This window comes from Tenrec ecaudatus, chromosome 5 (assembly GCF_050624435.1).
Source record: "Tenrec ecaudatus isolate mTenEca1 chromosome 5, mTenEca1.hap1, whole genome shotgun sequence".
In the NCBI taxonomy this organism is placed as follows: Eukaryota; Metazoa; Chordata; class Mammalia; order Afrosoricida; family Tenrecidae; genus Tenrec; species Tenrec ecaudatus.
The window spans coordinates 124,015,054-124,040,734 of NC_134534.1; the positions used below are offsets into that span (position 1 = coordinate 124,015,054).

A 25,681-nucleotide genomic window follows, 5' to 3' on the forward strand; every position below is an offset into this window, starting at 1 on the left:
CAAGAGCAGGTAAAAAGTTTACCTTAATTAAAAAATACAGAAATGTTTCCATTTAAAGTAACTAAACAATTACTTTGGCTATTTGTGTTCCTATGGTGATGGGCATTTGGACAGATGCAATATTTCTAAAAATAAATCATAAGCCATATTTTCTGTGTGTGTGTGAGGTAATTTTAATTCCTTGATTTGTCAACAAAAACACAAAACAAATTTATCCAGCTGTGTTGACTGTCCTTGACCACTTCTGCAGTGGGAATAGATTCTACTTCTATGTTAGCATCTACCTAGAACCAATGGGGTTTCTGTGATCAGAGTCCACTTGGCAACTGGGAATCAAGACCTGGAGTCCTTTGGTGCTAGCAAGTCACAGACTCAGTGGTGACTCACAGGCTGGAGGTTCACTTTCACTCGGAAGTATCCCAGAAGAAAGATTTGGAAAATGAATTCAAACTCTCAGCCACTGAAAATCATGTGGAGCACAATTCTCTTCTGACACACAACAGGTCACCATGAGCTAAAATCAACTCATGAGAAACTGGGATTAGTAATTAAGACTGTAGTAATGTTGAGAAATGCCACCGTAATGAAGTCTGGATGAAGTCAACTTCCTTCCCACCATTTTCTTTACAGCCAGATCACATAGCAGAGCATCTGCCTGGTTACTATTCTAGCATAGGATCATAGAGCTATTATTTACTATCATAACAGTATAGTAGACAAATTTCTAATAATAACTCCAAGCGCATAAGTGAAACTCAAATATATTCATATCTAGGTTTCTGAAAACTTCCCCAGACAGAAACTTGTATGGATATTTTACCTCTAGAGACTAGTGAGTGGCACACCAGTTCACACTCAAACTTAACCTGCCAATGTCTATTAAATCATTTGATTATTCCGCAAGATTACACACTCAAGGAGGTATGTGTAGGTTTTTTTGCTGGTTTGAGTTACAGACAACTTCATTGCTCTTGCACTACACCCACGAGATAAAACAGGAAGCCTAAAACCCCAAATCCCTCTGAGAAAAGCTGAGGGTGAGCGGCTGGGTCATGCTGCAGCATCCCTGTGGGACAGGGGGGGTGGGGGGGTGGGGAGGATCAATGCACAAGGAGGGAGGGAAGGACTCAGGGATGGAAGCCAAGAGCTTGCTGCAATCTTCGCCAACAGCCGTCTTCACGTGGAGAATCAGAGGACTGGACTCAACAGATTCTCCAGGAAGCTCTCTGGGTCAGTGATTTGGAAAAAAGGCAGCTATGACATGACGAGGAACTCTGAGAAGGTCTCCATGGGCATGAACTCCTCCTGGAAGGTGTCCAGAGCCTTGTAGGCAGCTTCAGGAATCGCTTCACCAGGCTTTTTATGCAAAGTATCAGACTTACAGGCGCCCTGGGCGCTGAGCGGTTACGCTAATCTGCAAGGTCAGCAGTTAGAAATCACCAGCCTTTCCACAGGAGAAAGAAGGGGATTTCCTGAGGAATGGAAACTCACAGCGGAAGTGCAGCCTGTCTCATGCGGTCAAACTTAGTTGGCATTGACTGGATGGCAGTGAGCTTGGTTTTTTGGTTATCAAGCCTTACAGGTTAGAACCTTGTGAGAAATCTACCACATGAGAGTCTCTGAAGCCGTTTGAAAACTCATTATCTCAAGTTTTGCAATATATATAGAAAAATCATATCTATGTACTTGAAAGAAAAAAAACTTTAAAGAGTCTAATCTTAAAGATTATCTTAGAATAAACTGAGTTCAAGCAAAGACTGAATCAAATGAATTGATTTGTCAAATATGTTGAGAGCGTCTTGACTTTTCACATCTTCTTTTTCTCTATAGTCCAGGAATCCATTAGATTTATCCTCCTGGGTGCCTCTAGAGCAGCGGTTCCCCACCTTCCTCATGCCGTGACCATTTCATATAGTTCCTCACGTTGTGGTGACCCCCAGCCATAACATTATTTTCGTTGATACTTCATACTGCAATTTTGCTACTGGTCTGAATCCGGTGACACCTGTGAAAGGGTCGTTTGACCCCCCCAATGGGGTTGTGACCCACAGATTGGGAACAGCTGCTCTAGAACCTCAATAAGTTAACCCTACCCACTTCCATTGAGATGGTTCCTATTAAAAGCGACCCTACAGGGTAGAATCAAATTGCCCCATTTTGATTCTTGAGAAGTAAACAGCTTCATCTTGCTCCCATGCAGTGGCTAGTAGGTTCAACTTCTGACTTAGAAATTAGCAGCAGCCTGGGTGGACAATACCTTCAGGACCAGGGGTGTGAGGGGCGAGGCTGGGAGAGTGGAGGGTGAGTGGGTTGGAAAGGGGGAACTGATTACAAGGATCCACATGGGACCTCTTCCCTGGGAGAGGGACGGCAGAGAAGGGGGGGGGGGAGGGAGACTCCGGATAGGGCAAGATATGACAAAATAACGATGTATAAATTACCAAGGGCACATGAGGGTGGGGAGAGTGGGGAGGGAAGGGAATAAAAGAGGATCTGATGCAGAGGGCTTAAGTGGAGAGCAAATGCTTTGAGAGTGATTAGGGCAAAGAATGTACGGATGTGCTTTATACAATTGATGTATATATATGTGTGGATTGTGATAAGAGTTGTATGAGCCCCTAATAAAATGTAAAAAAAGAAAAAAAAATTTAAAATAAATATAAATTAAAAAAGAAAGAAATTAGCAGTCCACTATGTAACCCACTATATATTAGTCTCTTTGTTCATTAACTTAGAAGCCTCTTAATCAGAGGAATGCTATGCAACCTAAACTCTATAATCTTACCATGCCACCTTGCTTAACTCCAAAGGATAATCCTGGAAGTGGCATCAGGCTCATTTAACTATGTGGGAAGGGAAAGGGAAAGGGAAGAGCATGTATGCAGATGAATCCTTTAGTCTCATGTATTAAGATGCTGGCAGACTGAGTTTCTGGGGTGGAGGGAGGTCAATCACATTCTCATAATTAATATTGTTCCCTGTTACATAATTCTATAATAGTGCTACCTTAAAATTCCCTCTTACAAGCATATGGCTGATTGACTGTGCAGCCGGCAGCTTTATCTGTAAGAGCAGACACGTGCTATTGTTCTCTAGGCTCTGAAGGCAGCCCCTCCCCCTTCACGTGCCCCAGGAATTTACCCCTCAATTACATGACCACCCCTTTGACACACTCGATTGTGGGGGGTGTTGCCCCATGTCACTAGATATAATTTACATTAAGTAACTACTTCAATTGTATCACCAAGTTGTGTACCTCTATAGCTCATCTTTTTCTCTAGCTCTCAAATAATAAAATCAATTGTCCTTATATTCTCCTGCCTCTATATGATTTTCATTCTCTGCTGAAGAGATACTTTCACCACAAATTATATGATGCCTTCCAGCTCATCTAGAAGATATGCTGCCTGAATTATCAAGGTACTGTTAACCCTATATAGCATCAAGATTATACACCTGGAATCTGGAGTCAATGGGCTGGGATTGAATCCTGGCTTCATCACTTACCAAGTAACCTTGAATAGGTTGCTTAATTTGCTTAAATCTCCTTACCCATAAAATGGGAAATGTAATGACACAACCCACCAATTCATATCAAATTTTAAATAAAATACTTTGAGTAAGCCAAGGAAAATATTGCCGGGAACTGAGAAAATACTCAGTGCCTGTTGGCTATTGCTCAATAACTTTACTTTGTCCTGGGACAAAAGAGAACATTTTCATTGGCAGTTGCACATTTTATCTATAGCTTCTATCTTAAGAATTTTCATGCTTTGTTATACTTAATCATTTTATGGGGGACTCTTATAGATCTTATACCAATCCATAATTCAAATGTATTAAGCACACCTATACATACGTTGCCATCAACATTTCCAGAACACTGTCTTTCTACTTGAGCCCCTGGTGTAAGCTGCTCTTCTTTCCCCCCTCCCTCTCCTACCCTCATGAATCCTTGATCATTTGCTTATTATTATTGTTATTTTGTATATTACACCCATCAGTTGTCTCCCTTCACCCATATTTCTATTCTTTGTCCCCCTGGGGGGCTATAAATTCAACTTTGTGATCAGTTTCCCCTCTCTCCCCCTCCCTCCACCCCTCCTATCCTCATGGAATCGCTACTCCCACTACTGTTCTTGAGGGGTTTATCTGTCCTGGATTCCATGTGTGCAGAGAGCTCTTATCTGTGTACCAGTGTGCGTACTCTAGTCTAGATGAATTTTTAAAGTAGAACTGGGTCACGATAGTGCAGGGCAGGAAGCATTCAAGAACTCAAGGATTGTTGTTTGTTTGTTTGGTGCTATACTGCATCCTGGTTGAATCCTCCTTTCCTTGTGACCCTTCTGTGAGGGGATGTCCAATTGTCTACAGATGTGCTTTGGGTCTGCACTATGACACCCCCTCATTTGCATTGATATAGTTGTTTGTTTTGGATCTCTTGGTACCTGATATCTGGTCCCATGGACACCTCATGATCATACGGGCTGATGTTCTTAAAAAAATTTTTTTATATCATTGACTTGGTATTCTTTCTTTCTTTTTAAAAATCATTTTAAAAATGATTTAAATCTCTTATCATAATCCATACATACATCAATTTTGTCAAGCACATGTGTACATTTGTTGCCATCATCATTCTCAAAACAGTTGCTCTCTACTTAAGCCCCTGGCATCAGCCCCTCATTTTTTCCCCTCCATCCTTGCTATTCCCTCCCTCTTGAACCCTTGATAATGTATAAATTATTATTATTTTGTTATATATTACACTGTCTGACGTCTCCCTTCACTCACTTTTCTGTTGTCCATCCCCCAGGGAGGGGGTTACATGTAGATCCTCGTAATCAGTTCCCCCTTTCTACCCCACCTTCTCTCCACCCTCCCAGTATGGCCACTCTCAGCAAAGGTCCAGAGGGGTTCATCCATCCTGGATTCCCTGTGTTTCCACTTCCTATCTGTACCAGTGTATATCCTCTGGTCTAGTGTGATTTGTGAGGATAGAATTGGGTGGTGGTGGTGGTGGTGGTGGTGGTGAATAAGCATTTAAGAACTAGGGGAATGTTTTATGTTTCATTGTTGCTACACTGCACCCTGACTGGCTTGTCTCCTCCCCATGACTCTTCTATAAGGGGATGTCCAGTTGCCTACAAATGGGCTTTGGGTCTCCACTCCACACTGTCCCTCATTCTCAATGATATGATTGTTTGTTCTTTAATGCCTGATACGTGATCCCTTTGACACCTCTTGATCACACAGACTTGTGTGCTTCCATGTGGGCTTTGTTGCTTCTGAGCTAGATGGCCACTGTTTACCTTCAATCCTTTAAGATCCCAGACGCTATATATATTAATAGCCAGGCCAGGCTGCTGTTCTTCTTCCATGTGGGCTTTGTTGCTTTCCTGCTAGATGGTCACTTGTTAAACTTCAAGCCTTTAAGACACCAGATACTATCTCTTTGGATAGCTTTGCGTCATCTGCTTTCTTTTCTAACTTTGCTTGTGCTCCCAAGAACTTTCATACTTTTATGTAAATATTTTGAACAAAATTTATTAAAGGAGGGGAGGAGAGGGCTAGAGGAGAAGATTACTGTGCACTTCATGTGGAACTTAGATTTTCCAGTGCACTGTTCCCACCCTTTTTATCAATGAGTGAACCTTCCTAGGCCGAAGGATTCCATCTACTTTGACTTCTCTTTTGCAGAACTGACTGAGTGAATTCTGGATGCCTTAAATTGCACTTTGAATGTGTTGGCAAATTGCTAATGACTGGCATCATTATAACGAATGTATGCTACTAAGCTCACATGCTGTATCACTCCTAACTCCAGTTTCTGCCTGTAACAAAGAGCTAATTGAGTGACATTTCCTGTAGATTCTACCATTGATCCATGTAGGACTTCAGAGAAACACCAATGCCTCCCAGTGGAAGAGCTCAGTTTGCTTCCTTCCAGACATTCCCACGGTCTAAAGGATGAGAGCAAACATTTTGTCCTTAATTAAACCTTTAACATTCAAAGTTTCTCTCTGAATTGAACACACTGATTTTCTTGAGTCAGTTTGCATATATTAGGGGAAAATTCCTACCTTAACTTGCTTTTGAGACCTCTCTATTCCAAATCATAGAGGTGATCTCAGGAAGATATACAGTTAGTTATCCACATGTAGAAATCTAGCATATAAGTCACTCTAATTGACTTTCATTAACACAGAATATGGAGGATGTTGTCACTAAGACTGCCTTCTTGCAGTGTTTTAATACCTCCCCCAAAATTATACTGACTGCCATCAAATATATTCTCACACATAGTGACACTATAATGCATTTCTGAAGCTGTAGATATATGTTTTGAAACCAGTTTTATTGGCATATAATTCACAAATCATACAACCCAATAGTTACATCCTGTTAGAAGAGCTGTACAGTCTATTTTAGAACGTTTTCTTCATTCTTGTACTTATCATTATTATCCCCATTTCCCCCAAGCCTCCCCTGCCCTGCCCCCAACTCAACTCGAACTCACTGTCATCCAGTCAATGCTGACTCAATAGGGACCTTTGGTGGGGAGTAGAAGGGCTAGTCTTTCTCCCTTAGATCTACGGATGGCTTGAATTACAGACCATGCAGGTCACAGTCCACTGCATAGCCAGCACACCACCAGGATTCATGTGAAACCCCCAAGGAACCATGAATCCAGTGAGTGTATCAATAGACAGACCTGTCCTAGGATTCCAAACACAGGAAATGCTTTTACAAACACTAACAACAGCAATAAAGTAAAACAGGAAAAATGTCAGTAGAAAAGAAAGCAGAACATATTTAAAACTAGAATTTTAAAATTCAAAAGGTAATCAAATGATAAGGCATTAAACTTTAGCCTAACTGCATCTGCAGTGATCCACTCTCCAATGCACTCTGCATGTAACGAGGCCATTCGCATCCCTGGTCTGTAGTCACCAGCAGCTGTGTGTTACTTCATTCCTCTGTGTGTTACTTCCTCCCTCTTTGTTAAAAATGGAAAGAACTTAAAAATGTGTCCAAAGGAAGATGAAATTATATTCGATTTTAACTTCACTAGGTCTCCCATAGTCAACTTTACAATGCTCTCTGTCTGATGATAACAAGACTATTCGCCTCCCTCAGCTCTGGACAGAGGAGATGCACGGCAAATGGACTTTAGCCTCTAAAGTCACCCAGAGCCTTCTGCAAACCAGGTGCTCAGAATTTAAGCTCTCATGCCATTCCTTCCATCAGGATAGGGTTGTTATATATTTACAATCTTTGGATCACATGGTCTGTATGTTTCAGTGTGAACTTAGTTGACACATTGCTTAAATGGCTCCTTGTTTGAAAACAAGTCTACTCCTTCTGATAGCTAGGCACCATCTGCTTTCTCACCACACTTTGCTATAGCACTCGTATTTTCAGTAGATGACGGTGAGCATCAAAGAGGACCATGTCACAAGAACTAATTGTTCTTTGATTGGGGATATGATTAAGTTCAAGCCCCAAATCCATTCATATATCTATGGTTTATATAAGTCTCTAATGGACACCTTAGAGACAACATTGTCATTATATTAGGGAACATTATTAATCATACCCCTGGGCATCACGTAATGAATCAGCAAATTTTTATGGAAGCAAATATCCTTAACTTTCTCCTGATAAGGGTTGTTGGGTTTGCATGACTGATCTTGAGGCTAGCAGTCTGATGTTTATCTGGTAGGGATGCTGGAGTTCCTTTTAAAGCCCAAGCCACTGCCACGAAGATATTCAAGGATCCAATCCCAACGAGCAAAATTCTGACACTCATAGTAACCTTATAGGACAGAGTAGACATGCCCTTGTGGGTTTCCAAGGTGTAAACCACTACAGGAGCAGATAAACCCACCTTTCTCCCATAGTACACATGACCAATGCATCACGTAGTACTCGTGACCTTCGGGGTTTCTCAGGCAGTAAATCTATATGGGAGCAGAAAGTTTTGTAAGGGTTTGAATTACTGACCTGTTGCTTGGTAACTTAATGGATAACCCACTACATCACCAGGACTCCTATATTTTAATTACATGTGGTGGTTGGGACATTAAAGAACAGAAATAAATAAAAAGATGTGTTGAGAAATTCACTAGAAAAATTACCATGTCATGTCTCAATAAATACCAGGGGGCCTCAAAAACTTCATAGAAGAGTGAAATTAAAAGATAATGATTTTTCCTTTCCTCTATCTCATTAGTGCAATCTCATCAAGGAAATTCATAATTTATTCCACTTTTGTTTTCTGTTTTCATTCCTCCTTTTTTCCTGCCCTTTCTGAACGTTGCCTTAAGAAATGCTGTCCATTTTATCTCAAAGTGTTGATTATTCTAAAGTGGATGTACCCCACTAATATCATCATTCTCCTTAGTGTCCTGTCTATTGCTTGGCTGAAAATTGAGCATTGGGTATGAGTTCAGTTCCAAGGCAGAAAGGTATCTATGGGTCACAGTGTTAGGGGTCCTGGACATCTTTCTTTGATGATTGTGACTTTTGTTCCAAATTTTTCCTTTATTCTATCCAGGATTTTCTAAGGTGATCCCTTTCCGAGCAGTTGGTTCTGATAGCTGGGCACCATCTATTTCTACTCTCCAGCTCATAGAGATAGATGTTCACGTGACCCACTAGTTGCTGTTATTGTAGTTGTACCTTAGATAGCTGCTTACAGTTTTATGTCCTCATAACTACCCAGACCAAAGAAGGATGGAGAACATTGTCACCGTGGACTATGTTATGCCAACTAACCTTGGTTACTGCAGGATTATGGTCCTGAGGTCCAAGGTCTAGTGAGTCATTCTCTCAAGGTGTTTGGTTATGTCTAAGAACTTTTCATACTTTTGTCCCTGTATAATTCACCATCATCATGTATATATTTGCATCAAAAGTAAATAACCTTGTACAAATACCCTCCCTCCCTCGTAAATATATAAAAATACTACCATCAGGTCAATTCCAACTCATTGTGACCCTTTAGGGCAGGGTACTACCACCCTTGTCATTCTCAAGGTTCCAACTCTCCGGGAGTAGAAAGCCTCATCTTTCTTCCAAGTTTATGCCAGTGGTTTCTAATAGCTGACTTTGTGGTTACTAGATCAGTGCACGACACCACCAGAGTACATATGTGGTTGTTAGATGCCAGCAAGTCAGCTCTGACTCATAGCAACCGGTGTACAAAAGAACAGAGCACAGCCCTGTCCTCTGCCATCTTCACAATTATTCTTATGTTTGAACCCATTGTTGCAGCCACTATGTCAATTTGTTGAAAACATCCCATGTTTTTTTTTTTTTTGCTGCCCATCTGCTTTGCCAAGCATGATGTCTTTCTCTAGGATCTGGTTATTCCTTATAACATGGCCAAAACACATGAGATGAAGTCTAACCATCCTGGCCTCTGAGGAACACTCTGGTTTTACTTCTTCCAAGATAGGTTGTTTGTACTTTGGACAGTTCATGATACGATCAATATCCTTCCCCCGTAGCATAATTCAAATGAATATACCATATATACTCATGTATAAGCCAAAATTTCCAGCACATTTTAAATGCATTTTTTGTGGTTAAAATTAGGTGCCTCGGCTGATATTAAGGTTGGCTTCTACTTAAGTATACACGGCATTCTTCTTTACTCTTTCTTAAGTCATTGGTCTTGCAAAATTCTACCATGAGATATCTGTCTTTTTTCTATCACCAACAACTGTTCCTCCCTTTCCCCCCCCAACTTTTGCATTCTAATTACCAATAATTATCCATTCATCTTGATTGCATTATATATGTAACATGTATTACACATACACACACTCATATATATTTGTGGGCATATTCCTACGATCCCTCCCACAGCAGTTTAACCTGTGAATCTATGCATGTATCTACTTATTGATCACTATTACAAAGGCGCTGTCCTCTGCTGTCCTTAACTCTTTCATTCTTCTCAGCGTCCTCCCTTGCCTCCATCATTACTTCTTGAAGAACTCGCGTTCTTTCATTTAAAAGGTTTATCAAATATATTAAAACAAAACAGTGGTTTTAAGTTCTTACTCTCTTATTTAAGAAAACTCTACCTCAATGTCCATGAATTGTGAAAACTGAAAATTTCCCATAAAATTATCTGAGAGACATAGGTTTCTATATGTATAGAATAATAATAGGTATCATTCGTTATTGTGCTTATGTCAAAATTTAAATGACTGAAGCATTAGAGGTAAGCCTAATGAAGCTTTAAGAAATAAGTGATACAAACTCACCAAAATTTTTTTTATCAATATAAAAGATTAGTTCCCTACAGCTATAATCAAATGTTAGAAGCTGGTGAAGGGAGACATCAGTCAGCGTAAGGCATGAAAAAAATAATAATAATTTATAAGTTATCAAGGGTTTGTGAAGGGGGAGAGTGGGAGAGGGAGTGGAAAAATGAGGAGCTAATACCAAGGGCTCAAGTAGAAAGAAAATGTTTTGAAAATGGTGATGGCAAAAATTTACAAATGTGCTTTACACAATGGATATTTGTATGGATTGTGATAAGAGCTGTTTAAGCCCACAATAAAATGATCAAAATATAAATTTTTAAAAAGTGGTAAGAAATTTTAAATAGCCCATGATTTTCCTTTCAAGGGTGGTAATCCTGAGATAATTTAAGAAAACTATTACACGATGAAATAATTTCAGAAAATGATACATAAGCGACCTAATTTATTTTACTCTTGTGTCTATAGCAGCAGACAAATAAGAACCCGCTTCCTCTCCCCTCCCCCCCACCTGCAAGCCCCCCCCGCCCCCACCTCACTTCAGAAGAATGCACTTCAGAGGACAACACTGAAGCTACAGCTCAGGGAGAAGGACACATCTGATCAGAGCACACAAGAGCTAACGGAGAGGAAAGGAGAGAGAGTAGAGTACTTCCTGGTCCATCAAGGCCGGAGGATGATATGCCTGCCCAGAGCAGTCAATGCACAGAAAGGACCATAGGGCTGGCTCCACCATGAGACACAGACAGAATGTCCCTCACCGCCCCATAGCACTACCGAAGACAACACTGGAGACAAAGTGTGGAATTGGGCCTGATCTGACCCTATGACACTAGGGAAAAACACTAAGGGTGTGCAACAGAGCAGTAAGAGGAGCAAAACAATAAAGTCCCCTGGGAACACCAAAAATAGACTTTGGGGCCAGGGTGAGGCACCCCATCAGACTTGATTGGAAAATACTCCTAAAGGTAAACAAACAGACTTAGAACTATTCATAGGCTTTTCTCCCCCCCCCCCCAGCCCCCAGCCCCTTTGATTTTGTTGTTGTTGTTTTGTGGTTTTGTTTTCTTTAGTGGTTTTGTTTTGCTCTGTACTTTTTGTGCTTGTTATTTTCTGCCTATCTGTCTAGGTAACATTGGTCAGTGTGAGATATGAAAAAATAATAATAATTTATAAATTATCAAGGGTTTGTGAGGGAGGGAGAGTGGGGGAGATGGGGGGAAATGAGGAGCTGATACCTAGGGCTCAAGTAGAAAGAAAAGGTTTTGAAAATGATGATGGCAATAAATGTACAAATGTGTTTGACACAATGGATGGATGGATGGATTATGATAAGAGCTGTAAGAGCCCCAAATAAAATGATTAAGAAAAAAAAAGAGCTCAGACCAACTCTCATCTCTTAACTGCAGTACTACCAGATTCTGACCAGCAGTATCCTCATATTGTTGATTTCTTCATCCTGGTCTGCTTAGATTAGGGGAGAAAAATATCTTTTAAAATCCTTTCATTGCAGTGTCTTGTACTGAATTATGCTGTTTCTATAGTCAGTCTGTGACCATTTCCTGTGTCTCCATAGCAACCACTAGAATTCACCCTAGTACTGTGTCTTCTAAAACAGATTTTTAATGTCTCTTTCTCTTCCATTTAGTATTTCTATTCTCAGCTTCATTTAGTTAAGAATATATACTTTTGTCAGACCCTCCACCACAATTTCCATGGCAATGTTTTCTGTTTCAGAATATTTTGATATTTACTACTGAAAATTATTTTAAATCCAAGCTCTTGATCCTAAATTCCTTAATGTCATTGCTTTGCTAATAAGCTATAATTCCTAAATTATAATTGCTCACATAATAACACATAGCTTATATTTCACAAATCATCACACTACATACTTTTTATTTCAATGTATAATATACAATAATTCTAGAGATTGAAATGAAAGGGAAAATAAGGCAAGAGAAAAAATGAATGAAAAACAACTGGTACACTGTATTTTTATTTAAAATACCCCAACTTATTTTTAATTTCTATCATAAAGGAACAGTGGTGTGTATTTTTCTAGTACTTTTTAAAAATGTAAACAGTGCAACTATGAACATTCTTCATGTATCTGGACAAGGGGCACAAAAACCACTTGTAAAATACTAGGCCATAGGATATGAAGCTATCACCTAAGAAATGAAAATAAAATGCCTAACAAACAACAGTTAGTATATGCCCATCAATAATGGCAAGGGAAGAACTGAATATACATCTGAACTAAATCCTTCTAACCCAAAGAATTCTGTGCTCATCAATTTACACCACATTAAAATGACACCTTTGACCATCTTGGGCGACCATGTCCTGCTGCTTTCTGTATTCTTTGAGTTTGGAGAACAGGAAAATATGTCTGGAGGGACCATATCAGGTTTGTCGGTTGGATGAGGTAGGTTCCTAGTCACATTCTTATAGCACAGTCTGGTTGTTACTTACAAAGAAGGAGCAGGTGCTTTGTCATAATGAAAAACATTTACTTGGTTTAACTTTCCTGGTCTTTTTCTTATCAATGTAACATTCAATTTTCATACGTCTTCATTATTAACCCCTGTGATCAGCTTATGTTCTTTAAGAAAAATCTATCAAGACTACAGATTTGGAATCTCATAGCCAGTTGTAATAAACGTGAGTGCTGATTTCTCTGGTTTGAATTTAACTGGCTTAGCAGATGCCCTCAGAAACCACTGTTTGAGTGAACCTTTTATTTTTCTTAAATAGGTCCTCTAGTGGCATAGTGGTTGAGCTGCTAACCACAAGGCCAGCAGTTCAACACCACCATCCACTCTGTCAGTGAAAGCTGAGCCTTTCTATTCCCTTAAAGACGGACAGTTTCATAAATGAATAATGTAATAAAATTTCCATGGTTTGCTAACAGTATTTTTGTAACTTTCTATTACCTACCAGCATCTGATTCCCCTCTCCTAAGGGAAATTCATATATCCAAGTTATGTATATTTGTCTTTGCCACTTGTTTTGGTAAATTAAATATAAGTATCATGTGTTAATATTGCATCCCAATGAAAGCGTTTGAGAGACAGTTTTCCACGCGCCTTCCCCGCTCTCGACGACCCACGTGGCATGCGTTTAACATGGTGCAGCTACAGGAGGAGGACCTCACTAACATTCTGGGTCCGCAAGGAAAATGCACGGAAACAATGTGCTATCGAGCACCACCACATCCATTGGACAATGAAACTTTAACTTCCGGATTATTTGTTACCGCAGTGCCCTCAAACAATTCTGATTAATAATGAACTTAATAAATAACTGGTCAGGCAAAATGGATGTTACTTACTCCCAAGTTGGGGATAAGATTACTCCAAATGGTGTTGCTTCCTAAGGTTATCAACATCTAAGGATCATTATCTGGAGTTAACTCACAAATAGAATATTAGGCTTGAGTAACATATTTCCATCAGGTCAAAACCAACAGAGAGTGATCTTATAGGACAGATTAGAACTGCCCTGCCCACAGGGTTTCCTTTATGGAGGCAGATGTCAATATCTCTCCCATGGAGCCATGTAAGCCAGTAGTTTTTAGTTAGCAGATGAGCACCGAATCCCTGTTCACCAGAACTCTTTAAGACACATATTAAACAAACAACGAAACCTACTGCCAGTGACCTACTCACAGTGGCCCACCATAGGGTTTCCAAGCCTGTAGACAGCCTTGCCTTTCTTCGGCAGAGTGGCTGGTGGGGTTGAACTGTTAACCTTAGAGTAAACCGATCAATGCTTACCCTGCAGCACCAACAGGTCTCCTTTCAAAAATAATAGAATGCTATATTATTTCATTAGCTCTCAATATTACTCCTACTAAACACTTCACCAAAACATTTGTAGAATAAAATTTCTCTTCCAATACTTACTAGGCACTATAAATTCGATTTCTTCTGACATAGCAGTTCCCAGTTTATTAAGAGCAAAGCAGCGATATTTCCCTTGAAAGTGAGATATGTGCCCTTCATTTGGGATCTTGAATGTTCCTGAATTATTGGATTGGATTAGCCGAGGGTCAGATAGATCAAAAGGCTTGTCATCCTTAGTCCACAGAAATCTACAAAACAAAATTTAGTAGTCCCCCAAATCATTTCCAAGTTTTTATTTAAAAACATAGGCAAGTGTACGCAAAGGCAAAACCAAGGCATTAATGAAATTTAATAGAACATAATGGATTATACCAAAAATAAAGAAGACTAAGAAAAAAACTGGAAAATATATCAAACCATGAAAATGCTGTGACTGAGATAAAACTGAAGGTAGGTTTTGATTATTCGTTTTGTTTCTTGTTAAGTTTTAAATTTTCAATCAGCTATTATACGCCATTTCTGGGATTTTGATGATTACAACAATCGTAAATGTATTGTGTGTTTGAGTGTCTATGTCTGTGTAGATCTGAGGCCAAACTTCACAAGCAAGTACTACTCAGTTTGGTAGAATTTCATTTCTTGGGTAGAATTTCTTAACAGTAAGTTCAACATAGTTTCATGTAACTGTGAGCAACTGATTTCTTAATTACAAATGTTAGTTTTGTCCACTGAAATTTATTAGGTTTTCAGATAGAATATAAAATTATATATCAGATGATAATGATTTGATTACACTTTCCCAATATTTCCAGACTTTGTTTCATTTGTATATAATTGAATTTATTTAAAATGCTACTAATATTTGACAATTAAAATTGCATGCTGATATAATAAATAAATTTCATTGTTAACTTATTTTGACATCATAATTTTGTGAATTAATATATATCCTAATATTTATCCAGCTGCATTCATATGGCTTGATCATATGCTACTTGTTCTTATTACAAGTCTGCTAGCATGCTAAATTATCCTTCCTATATTTTACCAAATATAATATTGTTAATAAATACATATGATGATTTACTAATAATGATGTTTTAAATATCAAATTATCAGGCAATGATAATGTTCATTGAAATATAATTAAAATAATAATTTAATAAGTAATATTATTATAAATAATATAATATAAATAAAATAAAATAATATAAGCAATATATTATTTCATTTGAAATACTGAAGATCAGTAAAGAAATTGCTTCATATTTTACAATCATCTGGAACTTGAAAGTCTAGGATTCTTGTCAAGGCTTTCTTCCAACTCCCAATACATATACATTTCTGTCTCAAAAATTAAGAGGCACCTGGAAAAAGTGATGCAAGTACTTCTTATTTCCTAGGTATCAATTATTTAATTAATGCAATACTAGAGAGTAATGCACCATAAAATTATATTATATCATCTATGATGTTTTCATATTTCTGTGACACTGAAAAAACAAAACAGAAAACAAATGGTAAAACCTTGTCATTTTTTATTTATATGGAATAGATTTAAATACCTGCAACAATAAAGATAAATTTTACATTTGCTTATAAACATATGAAATTTAACTTTAAAATTCTAACTTTAAGTGGTTTTTGTTTACCGTATTTACTTTCGGGGTAAGCAGTTGTTGAACTTCTGTGTTTAGGTAAGGAATTGATTACCTAAGCCAAATTCTTAGCATAATATTGCATTATTTTACATCATTTGCCATTTGAATTGGTATGGAGTATTTGCAAAATCACCAGACTTTGTTTTTATACAAAAAAAACAATTATTCACTTGAAAATATTTAGCTTCAAACATATTCTGAGTTATAGTCCAAGAAGTGCAAGGGTTGGGGCTCAAGATTTGGGGGAATGCCATTATCTTTTAATTCTCTTGGTCCACAAACTCGTGACGTCCCCTCATCTGTACTGATAGGAGGAACCGAGTGTACGAGCAGCGCAGATGGGAAGACCTCTCTGAGGGGGAGGAATACTCACGTTGGCTGCGGATTCCCTTTCGCTTCACATTCTATTTGAAAATACTCCTCAAAAGGAAAAGCCACTTGCACTTTTGACTGTTTTGTAATTGTTGGAACCTGTTGAACTAAATATTTAAAAATACGCATTTATACAATATACTGGTAAAAATCAGGCAGCGTTACGTTCACTATGACACGCAGACTTCAGAAGCAATGTCTGTATTGACAAGTAAAATGATCACTAGAGGAATGAAAAACTAAAACACAAACCATACTCTCTCTGTAATATTTATATAAGTCTAAGACTCCATTTAACTGAATCATTTCAGGTTGCCATATAAGGTAGATTTAAGTAATCCCATAAAAACATGATAATGTTTAAGAAGAAAAATTGCTGATATTGTGCAAGCTTTTAAAAATATCTATTTTAAAAGTATTATCCTTGTGGATAGTCTTTCTAAGTAATCCAATCATGTCCAACATTCTGGTTGATATTGAGGATTTTTCTTATCCCTCTATTTTCATTATAACTAATTACTGATCTAATATTGTTTCTTTCTGTTGAAATTCTGACAGCAAACAGATTCTGATACAGTGACCCTGAGGCTGTAAATCTTCATGGGAGCAGACAGCTTCAACTTTCTCCCATGGAGCAACTGTTGGTTGTGAACTACAAAACACTAACATGAGCACCATCAGGGCTCCTAGCATTTATGTAATAACTCCTCTGCTTTTGGAAATTAGATTGGTTTCCACTTTTAACATATACTTCAATGAGCACATAATTCATACATTGAATTAATTGATTTATGATAATTTCCAGGCCTAGGCACAAATAGTAATCACTGGAGGAATTTTCATATCATGTGATAAGATGGTATTTACCACAAACCACATGAGCACTATTTCTATAAAGGAAAAAAATTAATCTCTTCATTCTCTGTGATTAACATTTATTGCTTTCTATAATACATGTTGTCCTTGAGCTTGCTTATTCTCCTTATAAATTCTCCTTTCAGTTATTTTGTGCATTTTCCTCTTGGGGGCTTAAAGTTTTGTTTGTTTTTTCTTTCTTTTAAGAAAACCTACTGATAATCATTCCTCAATATTTGCCATGTTAGAAACTGAAAAATAATCACAATTATTTATCATCCATTTACAATAAAACCCTAAAATGTCAAAATTCACATATTAAATAAATAACTTATTTATTTCATCCATAAGATAATCAAAGGTTTTAAGTGTTGTGTTGGAAACACTCAGATTCTATCTTCGACAAAAAATAGATTGCCAGTTGTTTTACTAGAAGTGAAAGACCCATTTGGTTCATTTTTTGAAACATGTTTTCCATTTACGTATCTGAGCAACTATAATTTATCTGTCAGGCTCACTTTCAAGTAAAAATGTGTTTAGCTTGGAGTTCAAATAACTATATAATCCCAGAAAGGAAAGAATCATTGTACTTTATTATACAGTAGATTTGTATTGATTTCCAAGATTATCCCACAGGTTTTAGAGAATGGGTCAAGATTTATATAGATAAATAGATAGCTAGATATTTAGATAGAGACAGAACAAAGGAATATAACAGCTAATTAGTCCACACAGCAGTACAGAGGACTCAGTTCAACTCATTTCCATGGAACAGTTAATATACTGGAAATTCTTCAACTCAGAAGGGCTGCTGTGTCCAAGGTCAAGTAAGCAGACAGAGAGTCTTCCCTAGAGCAATTTAGGCAGTCCTGCCACAGGCAGCAAATAGCAGGGAGGGTCACCAACAGTTAGCAGCTCCGGAGCTTAGAGAAGCCCTGTTGGGATATCAAGTTCAAGCATGCAAGATGACAGGATCTTCCAGCCTCAAACTCAAGTGATGTATACATCAGCAGCATGGCAAAGCAGGTCTCAAAGGAACCTCAAGCTATAGGGACATGATCCATGGGTTGGCTGTCCCCAAGTAGTATAGCTCACAAGTTGAGGCAGAGAACTAGTTAGAGCAGCTCACTGATCAGATACCAGAGAGCAAGAGAGTGAGGGGTGGGCCTTGTTGAGCCTTTCATCTGCTTGCCCTCCAATCAAACTGCAACATTGTTAATCTCACGTGTTTCTATTAGTCAAGTTGGCACAATAAACCTATCATAATATTTATTGCTACAACAGACTTTTAAGCCAAAGTCTCTCCCACCTTTTCAGATATTTTTTCTACTATGAAAAATCCTGTTTATGTAAAGAGCTCTTATGGCATTATATAAGGGGGTACCCCAAAAATCCAGAATATTTTTTTCTTTTTTGGAAAGCTATGTATTTAATTTTTTTAAACAAAAGAACCTATCACCTTCAAAGTGCTCTCCATTACACATTATACATTTGACACATCTGTGATTCCATTCTTGGAAACATTTTCAAACTCATCTGTTTGGATAGCTGATAGCCATTTTTGTCCTCACCTCTTCTACATTATCAAATCGTTGTCCCTCTTAATTTGCAGAAACAAAAAGAAGTTTCATCAAGTGAGGTCAGATGCATAAGGTGTGTGGGGCAAAAAAAAAAAGAGAGAGATAGAGAGAGAGGGAGGGGGACGGGCATGGTCTTTTTTGCCCCAAACTGGAGCACTGAGAAGGCTGCATGAGCAGGTGCATTGTCATGGTGGCAAAACCAGTCCCCCATCTGCCACAAATCACACACTGTTATGAAATCTTTTCAGTAGAAGCTTGGTTAACAGTTTGACCTGGTTGAATAAACTCCAAATGCATTATCATCCTCACGTCAAGAAAAAACAAAACAGAAGAATATCATCTTGATCTTTGATTTCACTTTATGAGCTTTTTATGAGCAAGGTGATGGCATCTTTCACTGGCTTGATTGATATTTGCTTTCAGATTGTAAGAATAGCACCATGTCTTGTCACTAGAAATGACCTTGAAAAAAGCCTGGGTCTCTTCAGAACTGTTCTTTTAAAGCAAGGAATGTTTCTGCTCAGATCTTTTTCCTGGTCCATCAGACCCCAAAGCACAAATTTCAAGGTGATCTTCTCATTCCCAAATCTTATATTAAAATTCGCTGAATCTTGCTTTAAGAGAGTCCAGATCACTTCCCCATCGCTTCAATAGTCCGTCATCAGTCTTCGAGTACAAGTGCACGATTCTGTCAATAGTTTCCTCCGTTCGGGAAGTTGATGGACATGCAGAACAAGGTTTGTTATCTACCTACACTTCATCTTTTCTGAAACGAGAAAACCACTTGTACACACGAGTTTTTCCCATATCACTGTCCTTGTAAACTGTACTCAACATCACAACTGTTTCTGTGCCATTTTCTTCCCCAAAGCAGGAAAGAAAATTCACAGCCATACTCTGTCCTCTTAAATCAGACATTACAAAAAACAAGGTTTGTATGGCATTACTTTTACCAAAAAAAAATTCACTGTGACCACAGAGAACCTTCCCAAGTGACACCACTGGGTGCACGAACTCAGAGCAAGTGTGCTAGTGGGGGTGGGGGTGGGGAGACTGCATACTACAAAAGCTCCTCCAAGTGGAGCTCCCCCCCACTTTTTTGGTGGGGTGTCCCGTAGTATGTGTTAGTGTGCTAGCCAAAATATCGGCAGTTCAATACCACTAGACAATCAGTGAGAGAAGAAACAGCAGGAGAAAGAATGGGCTTTCTACTCCCATAAAGACGTAAAGTCTCCAATACTCACAAGGGCAGTTTTTTCCTTGAGGATCAATATGAATCAGGACTGACAGTATGGGAGTGAGTTTGGTTTAGTTTGGCTTTACTAAGAGAGTATATAGTTGTGAAGAATACTTTGAAGATAGGTACAGTTTAGTGCCAAGGCAATAATCTGATCTAGAACTAGAGCAGCCAAGTGGTATTGTCTGATAAGAGTTGGACGGTTAAATGTAAGGTCAGTATTTCAAATCTAAAGATATTTAATCTTGTAAATAACTATAGCCTCAGAAACTCTGTTGAAGGTTGCTATGAGTCAGAATTGACTCTATGGAAGTGCGTGTGATCCCTTTCTTTTTGTTTCATTTTTGTGCTTTAGAACTAGGGCACTTCCCCCATGTTCGTTTCTTTACCATCCGTGTAAATGTCAGCACAGTGAAAATGAAAAATAAACTGACATCTTATTTTATGAAAACTGCTTAAACTTGTCGATTGTCTGATACTACTTTTGAACCAAAGGAGTCCACAAGTCATTTTGAGCTTCAATGGCCTTTACAATTCTGTACTATGATTTACTTTATTTTTCCCTTAAAAATCCAATAAATAGTATTTACTAGCATAGGAACCTTAGCTCAGGTCCATCATTCATTCCTTGGATAGTTATAATAATCTTAATAACATGCAAAAACCATCCATTTCTTCATTGCTATTTTTCTGCATCTGATACTATAATTCCTTAGTAGAGCTGGTTCTGAGCTTATTGAAAATTCATGTTATTTAAATTGTATTACAGTTATCAATGCTGAGGGATGATGCACAATAGCAACAGTCCCTTAGATATCAGCTAATACGTTGTGAACAACTGGTTTATTAGGACATTATTCTCTTAAATTTGCTAAGGTTGTAAAGTCTCAGCAATAAGCAATTATTCAGGGAATGGAGCTAATAACCTTTGGGTGTTTATAAGAATATATATTCTACATTATAAATCCTTCTCTCCATAATTAGGCCAATTACAGACACCAGACTCATTGACATTCAAATTAGATACCTTTCTTAGTTGCATTTGCTAGTGAGTACTGAAATTGCTCCAAAGTACAGAAATAAATGGCCAATATTTAGTTGTTCTTAAAACATGGCTTTAATATTTTATAAGAATTGTTGTCTGAGGGCATTACTACATGGAAATGCATAAGTAATTCAGACCACCTGAGTAAAGATGTGTGCTATAGAACAATTGCAATATTCTACATCCTTCACTACTGATGAACAAAGTGAGAAAAAGTGAAAGCAAATGTATATGCCAAAGAATATAGCAAAGATCTGAATATGAATCCTGGTATTATATACTCAGATCAAAAGACTCCACTAAAAATGCACTGTTTTGGCTTCTTGGCCAGATTTCAGCAACTAGCTAGGTCAGTGATAAAATTTTCTATATTATTATTATTTTAAAATTATTTTATTGGGGCTCTTACCACTCTTATCACAATCCATGCATACATCCATTGGGTCAAGCACATTTGTACATATGTTGTCCTCATCATTTTCAAAACATTTTCTTTCTGCTTGAGCCCTTGGTATCAGCTCATTACCCACCCCCTTCCCTCCTCCAGCCCCCCTTGAAAATGTATAATTTTTTTCATGTCTTACACAGACCACTGTCTCCCTTCTATATTATATTTTAAAGAAGCAGTTGCCATCAATTTAATTATAACTCATCGCAATGCCATGCGTGCCAGAGAACTGTGAACACAGAAAGTTCAGAGAACTCTGCTTATAAGGTTTCCTTTTTATTTCCTTTAGCTATTAATTATTTTACTGTGATTAGTTTGAATGTGTAGACAGCCAATTGGTTTTCCATTCAATGAATCACACACATTGCTTTGTGGCATTCATTTCAATTCTCATAATGTAACAAGACTCTTTGCCATTGCTTTATCCCTGAGTTCAGAATGCCATTTGATCTGCTGTGCTTGCTCGTTCTAGAAAACGTGTATCTCAACCGGTGCTGCTGTTTACTTTATAGTTCCATCCATTGTTGGGAGAAAAGTTGAGTTTATGTAGATGCGTTCAGGTCTACATCTACAGGGTGTCTAAATACCAAAGTATTGGTATTTCCACCAATCTTTTAACCAACTGGTACACCTTCTCTGTTCTATGCTTTTAAGTTCTGTTCCACATTTTCTCCTGCTCTATCCAGATCTTCCTATGGTGAGCACTTTCAGAGTGACTGGCAGTAAGTGGCTGAACATCACCGAGTTAGTCTGGTCTGGGGTCATGGAGGCTAGGGCTCACGTGTTTATGAGCCCATTGGATGAAATGTCTTCACGCATCTCTCTGGACTGCTTTTGTTAAAACAGAAGTATTTTAATATTTGTGTTTTTAATATCATTTGATTAAAGGAATTTTCAAAATTTCATTTAAAATTGTTTCCATTACCCAGTAGTTTTGAATATCCACGTATTTGTTTTATTTCCTAATCCTCCTGTTGTTGATATCTAGTCTACAGATCTGAAATGCTAAAAACAATGCTGCGCAGCATTTCAATGTTTCACAATGTCTTGAGACTGACTTGGTGCGTAAATGAGGATCTATTCTGGACAATGTTCCAGACTGGATTGTGGTAGTTTAGGTTGTAGTTTTCTGTATATAGCTATAAGATCAATTTGTTGATTTTATTGTTGAGATTTTCTATATCATGAGATTTTTTAGTTGTCTGTCTTTCAGTGAAAATGGTGTATTAAAGCCTCCTAGTACTATGGGAGGATTGTCTCTTCTGAATCTTCAGTTAAATATTATTTTATGTACTTTGTGGGTCTTTCGTTGAATGTATACTTATTTACCGAGGTCATGTACTCTTGTCTGACTATTTTTAAAATCATTGTATAATGTTCTTCCTTGTCTTTTTAGGTGATTTTTTAAAACTTGAAGTCTATTTTATAACATTGGTGCCATTTTCTTTGGCTGCCATTTGTGTAATACATGTTTTTTCCATTCTGTTATTTTTGGTTTGCATTCGTCTGGGTTTAGGCTGTGCCTCTTGGAGACAGCATGTTGATGGATCATGTTTTCTCACTTGTTCTGCTACTTCCTGTCTTTTGAATGGTGCATTGAATCAATTTACATTAAGTGTAATAATAGGTATGAATTTACTACTATAATTTCCCTGCTTTGTGTGTTTGTGTGTGGTGCTGATGCTTTTTGTTCCATTCATTTTTCTGTGTTGAATTCATTTTGTTTGGGTTATTTTCTAATCATTTATTTCACTGCTGTTGCATCATTGTTTGCTGAAACTCTATAATTTTATTATTTTGAATTTAGTGAGGTTTATTAATCTTCTTTTAGATAACCCTGTAATTTATTATTTTCTCTCCAATTTTAAAACAGTCCATTCTATCTTGATATTTTTGAGTTCCTCTCCAATTTAAATTTCTATAACAATAACATTTATTCAATATCTTTGCTTTGAAATTAAATTCACATATAAATTGGCATATCTGGATCCATATTTTTTCCTTTTTAAAATCATTGTATTGGGGGCTTGTACAACTCTTATCACAATCCATACATTCATCCATTGTGTCAAGCACATTTGTACATTTCTTGCCATCATCAGTCTCAAAACATTTTCTTTCTTCTTGAGCCCTTGGTATCAGCTCCTCATTTTTCCTCTTCCATTCCCAAACCCCTTCCTTCATGAACCCTTAATAATTTATAATTATTATTATTTGTAATGTCTTACACTGTATGACATCTCCCTTCACCCACTTCTCTGTTGTTTGTCCCCCATGGAGGGGGTTATATGTAGATCCTTGTGATTGGTTTCCCCTTTCGCCCCCCACCTTGTCCTTACCCTCCTCGTATCATTACTCTCATTATTGGTCCTGAGGGGTTTGTATATCCTGGATTCCCTGTGTTGCGAGCTCTTATCTATAACAGTGTGCATGCTCTGGTCTAGCCAGATTTGAAAGGTAGCATTGGGACCATGATGGTGGTGGGGGAGAAATCATTAAAGAACAAGAGGAAAGTTTTATGTTTCATTGGTGATATACTGCACCCTGACTGGTTCGTCTCCTACCCATGACCCTTCTGTAAGTGGATGTCCAGTTTCCTACAGATGGGCTTTGGGCTCCACTCCACACTCCCCCTCCTTCACAATGATATGATTTTTGGTTCTCAGTATTTGATGCCTTATACCTGATCCCTTTGACACCTTGTGATCACACAGGCTGGTATGCTTCTTCCTGTGGGCTTTGTTGCTTCTCAGGTAGATGATCGCTTGTTTATCTTCAAGCCTTTAAGACCCCAGATGCTATATCTTTTTATAACTGGGCACCATCAGCTTTCTTCACCACATTTTCTTATGCACTCGCTTTGTCTTCAGTGATCGTGTCAGGAAGATGAGCATCATGGAATGCCAGTTTAATAGAAGAAAGTGTTCTTGCATTGAGGGAGTACTTGAGTAGAGGTCCAATGTCCATCTGCTACCTTAACACTAAACCTATAAATATATGCACATAGATCTATTACTATACCATTGAGACAATTCTGATTCTTATTCACCCTATGTACAAGAGAATGAAATGTCAAGTAGTCCTGAGCCATTTTCACAATTGTTCTTATGTTTGAGCCTATTGATGCAGTCACTGTGTCGTATGCATTTCCTATATTTTGAATAATTCTGTATCTGGGCTCATTTCCAGGTGATGTTGTCATGTATCTTAATCTCATAAGACTGTTGACAACTACTGTTAATTCTCACTATGATGAAATCACCTTAGTTTGTGTTTTTTTATAATTTCCATTTACCTAGTTATGTCTATTTTTGTAATTGAATTGGAGGTATAATTTTGCATAATTCTTGATTGGCATTTCTTTTCTCTTAGGATTTTGTATATGTCATCTCTCTGCCTTCTTGTTTGCCCAGTTTCTGCTGAGAAATCAGCATAGCTCAGTCTGATTTGTTTTATTTTGTGGATGACTTTCTCATTTCCCCCCTTTTTATTATTATTTCTCTATTTGATTAGCACTAACACATTTATCATTACTTTCGCTAACTGTGTTTTATATAAATTCAGTTCAACTATTTTACCTTTCCTCTTTCTGAAACTCTATTATTCATTGTTTGGATTTATATTTGTTATTTTCATGCCATTTGTAATTTTCCCTTACATTGTAAGTTTGTTCTTGTATAACTTTCCTAGATTCTTCTAGAGTGTGTTAGTCTGGGTTGACTAGAAAAAAAAATCCATGGAAAGAGCTTTATATAAAGAGTAATTGTATTAAGAAAACATCCCAGCCCAGTCTATAAGTCTGATACTAGCCCATCGATACCAGTCTGTAACTTCCTCTTCAGACTCATGCAATGCATACAATGATGCAGAGTGCAGGAAGATCACAGGCCAGTGGGTGGGAAGTCTTGTGGATCCAGTGGTGGTGGAGACATTTTAGCACTGGTGTGAGTCTCCATCTGTCTTACCCAGCTTGAGGGCTCTGGCTCTATTAGTGCAGCTCCATGTGTTTTGTCAGCAGGAAAACAAAGCGCAGAGTGCGTGTGTCCTACTTCCATTGGGCTATTTATCTCCTTAGCTCCTCCAAATGAGGTCATCAAGCTATGACCTGATTAACAACTAAACTCCACCCCTCTACTCTTCATAGTCTCAAAGTGGCACCAGCTTATATAACTACCTCATAGAGTTTCTATTACTTTCTCGATTTTATCTGTGTTGTCCTTGATCTCTTCCTTAGTCTATTATAGAGGCTTACATATAGTTTTTGTTATCTCATTATCTGGTAGCTCCAGTATCATTTATTCATCTCAAAGTTATTCTAGTTCTGTGCTTTGTTTACTTGCTTGAATCATTTT

At 37.8% G+C, this 25,681-nt stretch overlaps 1 protein-coding gene across 1 annotated transcript in view; it reads right to left on the reverse strand.

Annotated features, from left to right (window-relative positions):
• Nucleotides 1-25,681, reverse strand: part of CHL1 (cell adhesion molecule L1 like) — a 120,380-nt gene that overhangs the window by 89,731 nt on the left and 4,968 nt on the right. The window contains exons 2-3 of the mRNA XM_075550728.1: nt 16,166-16,271; nt 14,192-14,379 (exon numbers count right to left, since the gene is read on the reverse strand). Coding sequence (XP_075406843.1) covers nt 14,192-14,379; nt 16,166-16,271 — 294 coding nt within the window. The remainder of the gene's footprint in view (nt 1-14,191; nt 14,380-16,165; nt 16,272-25,681) is intronic.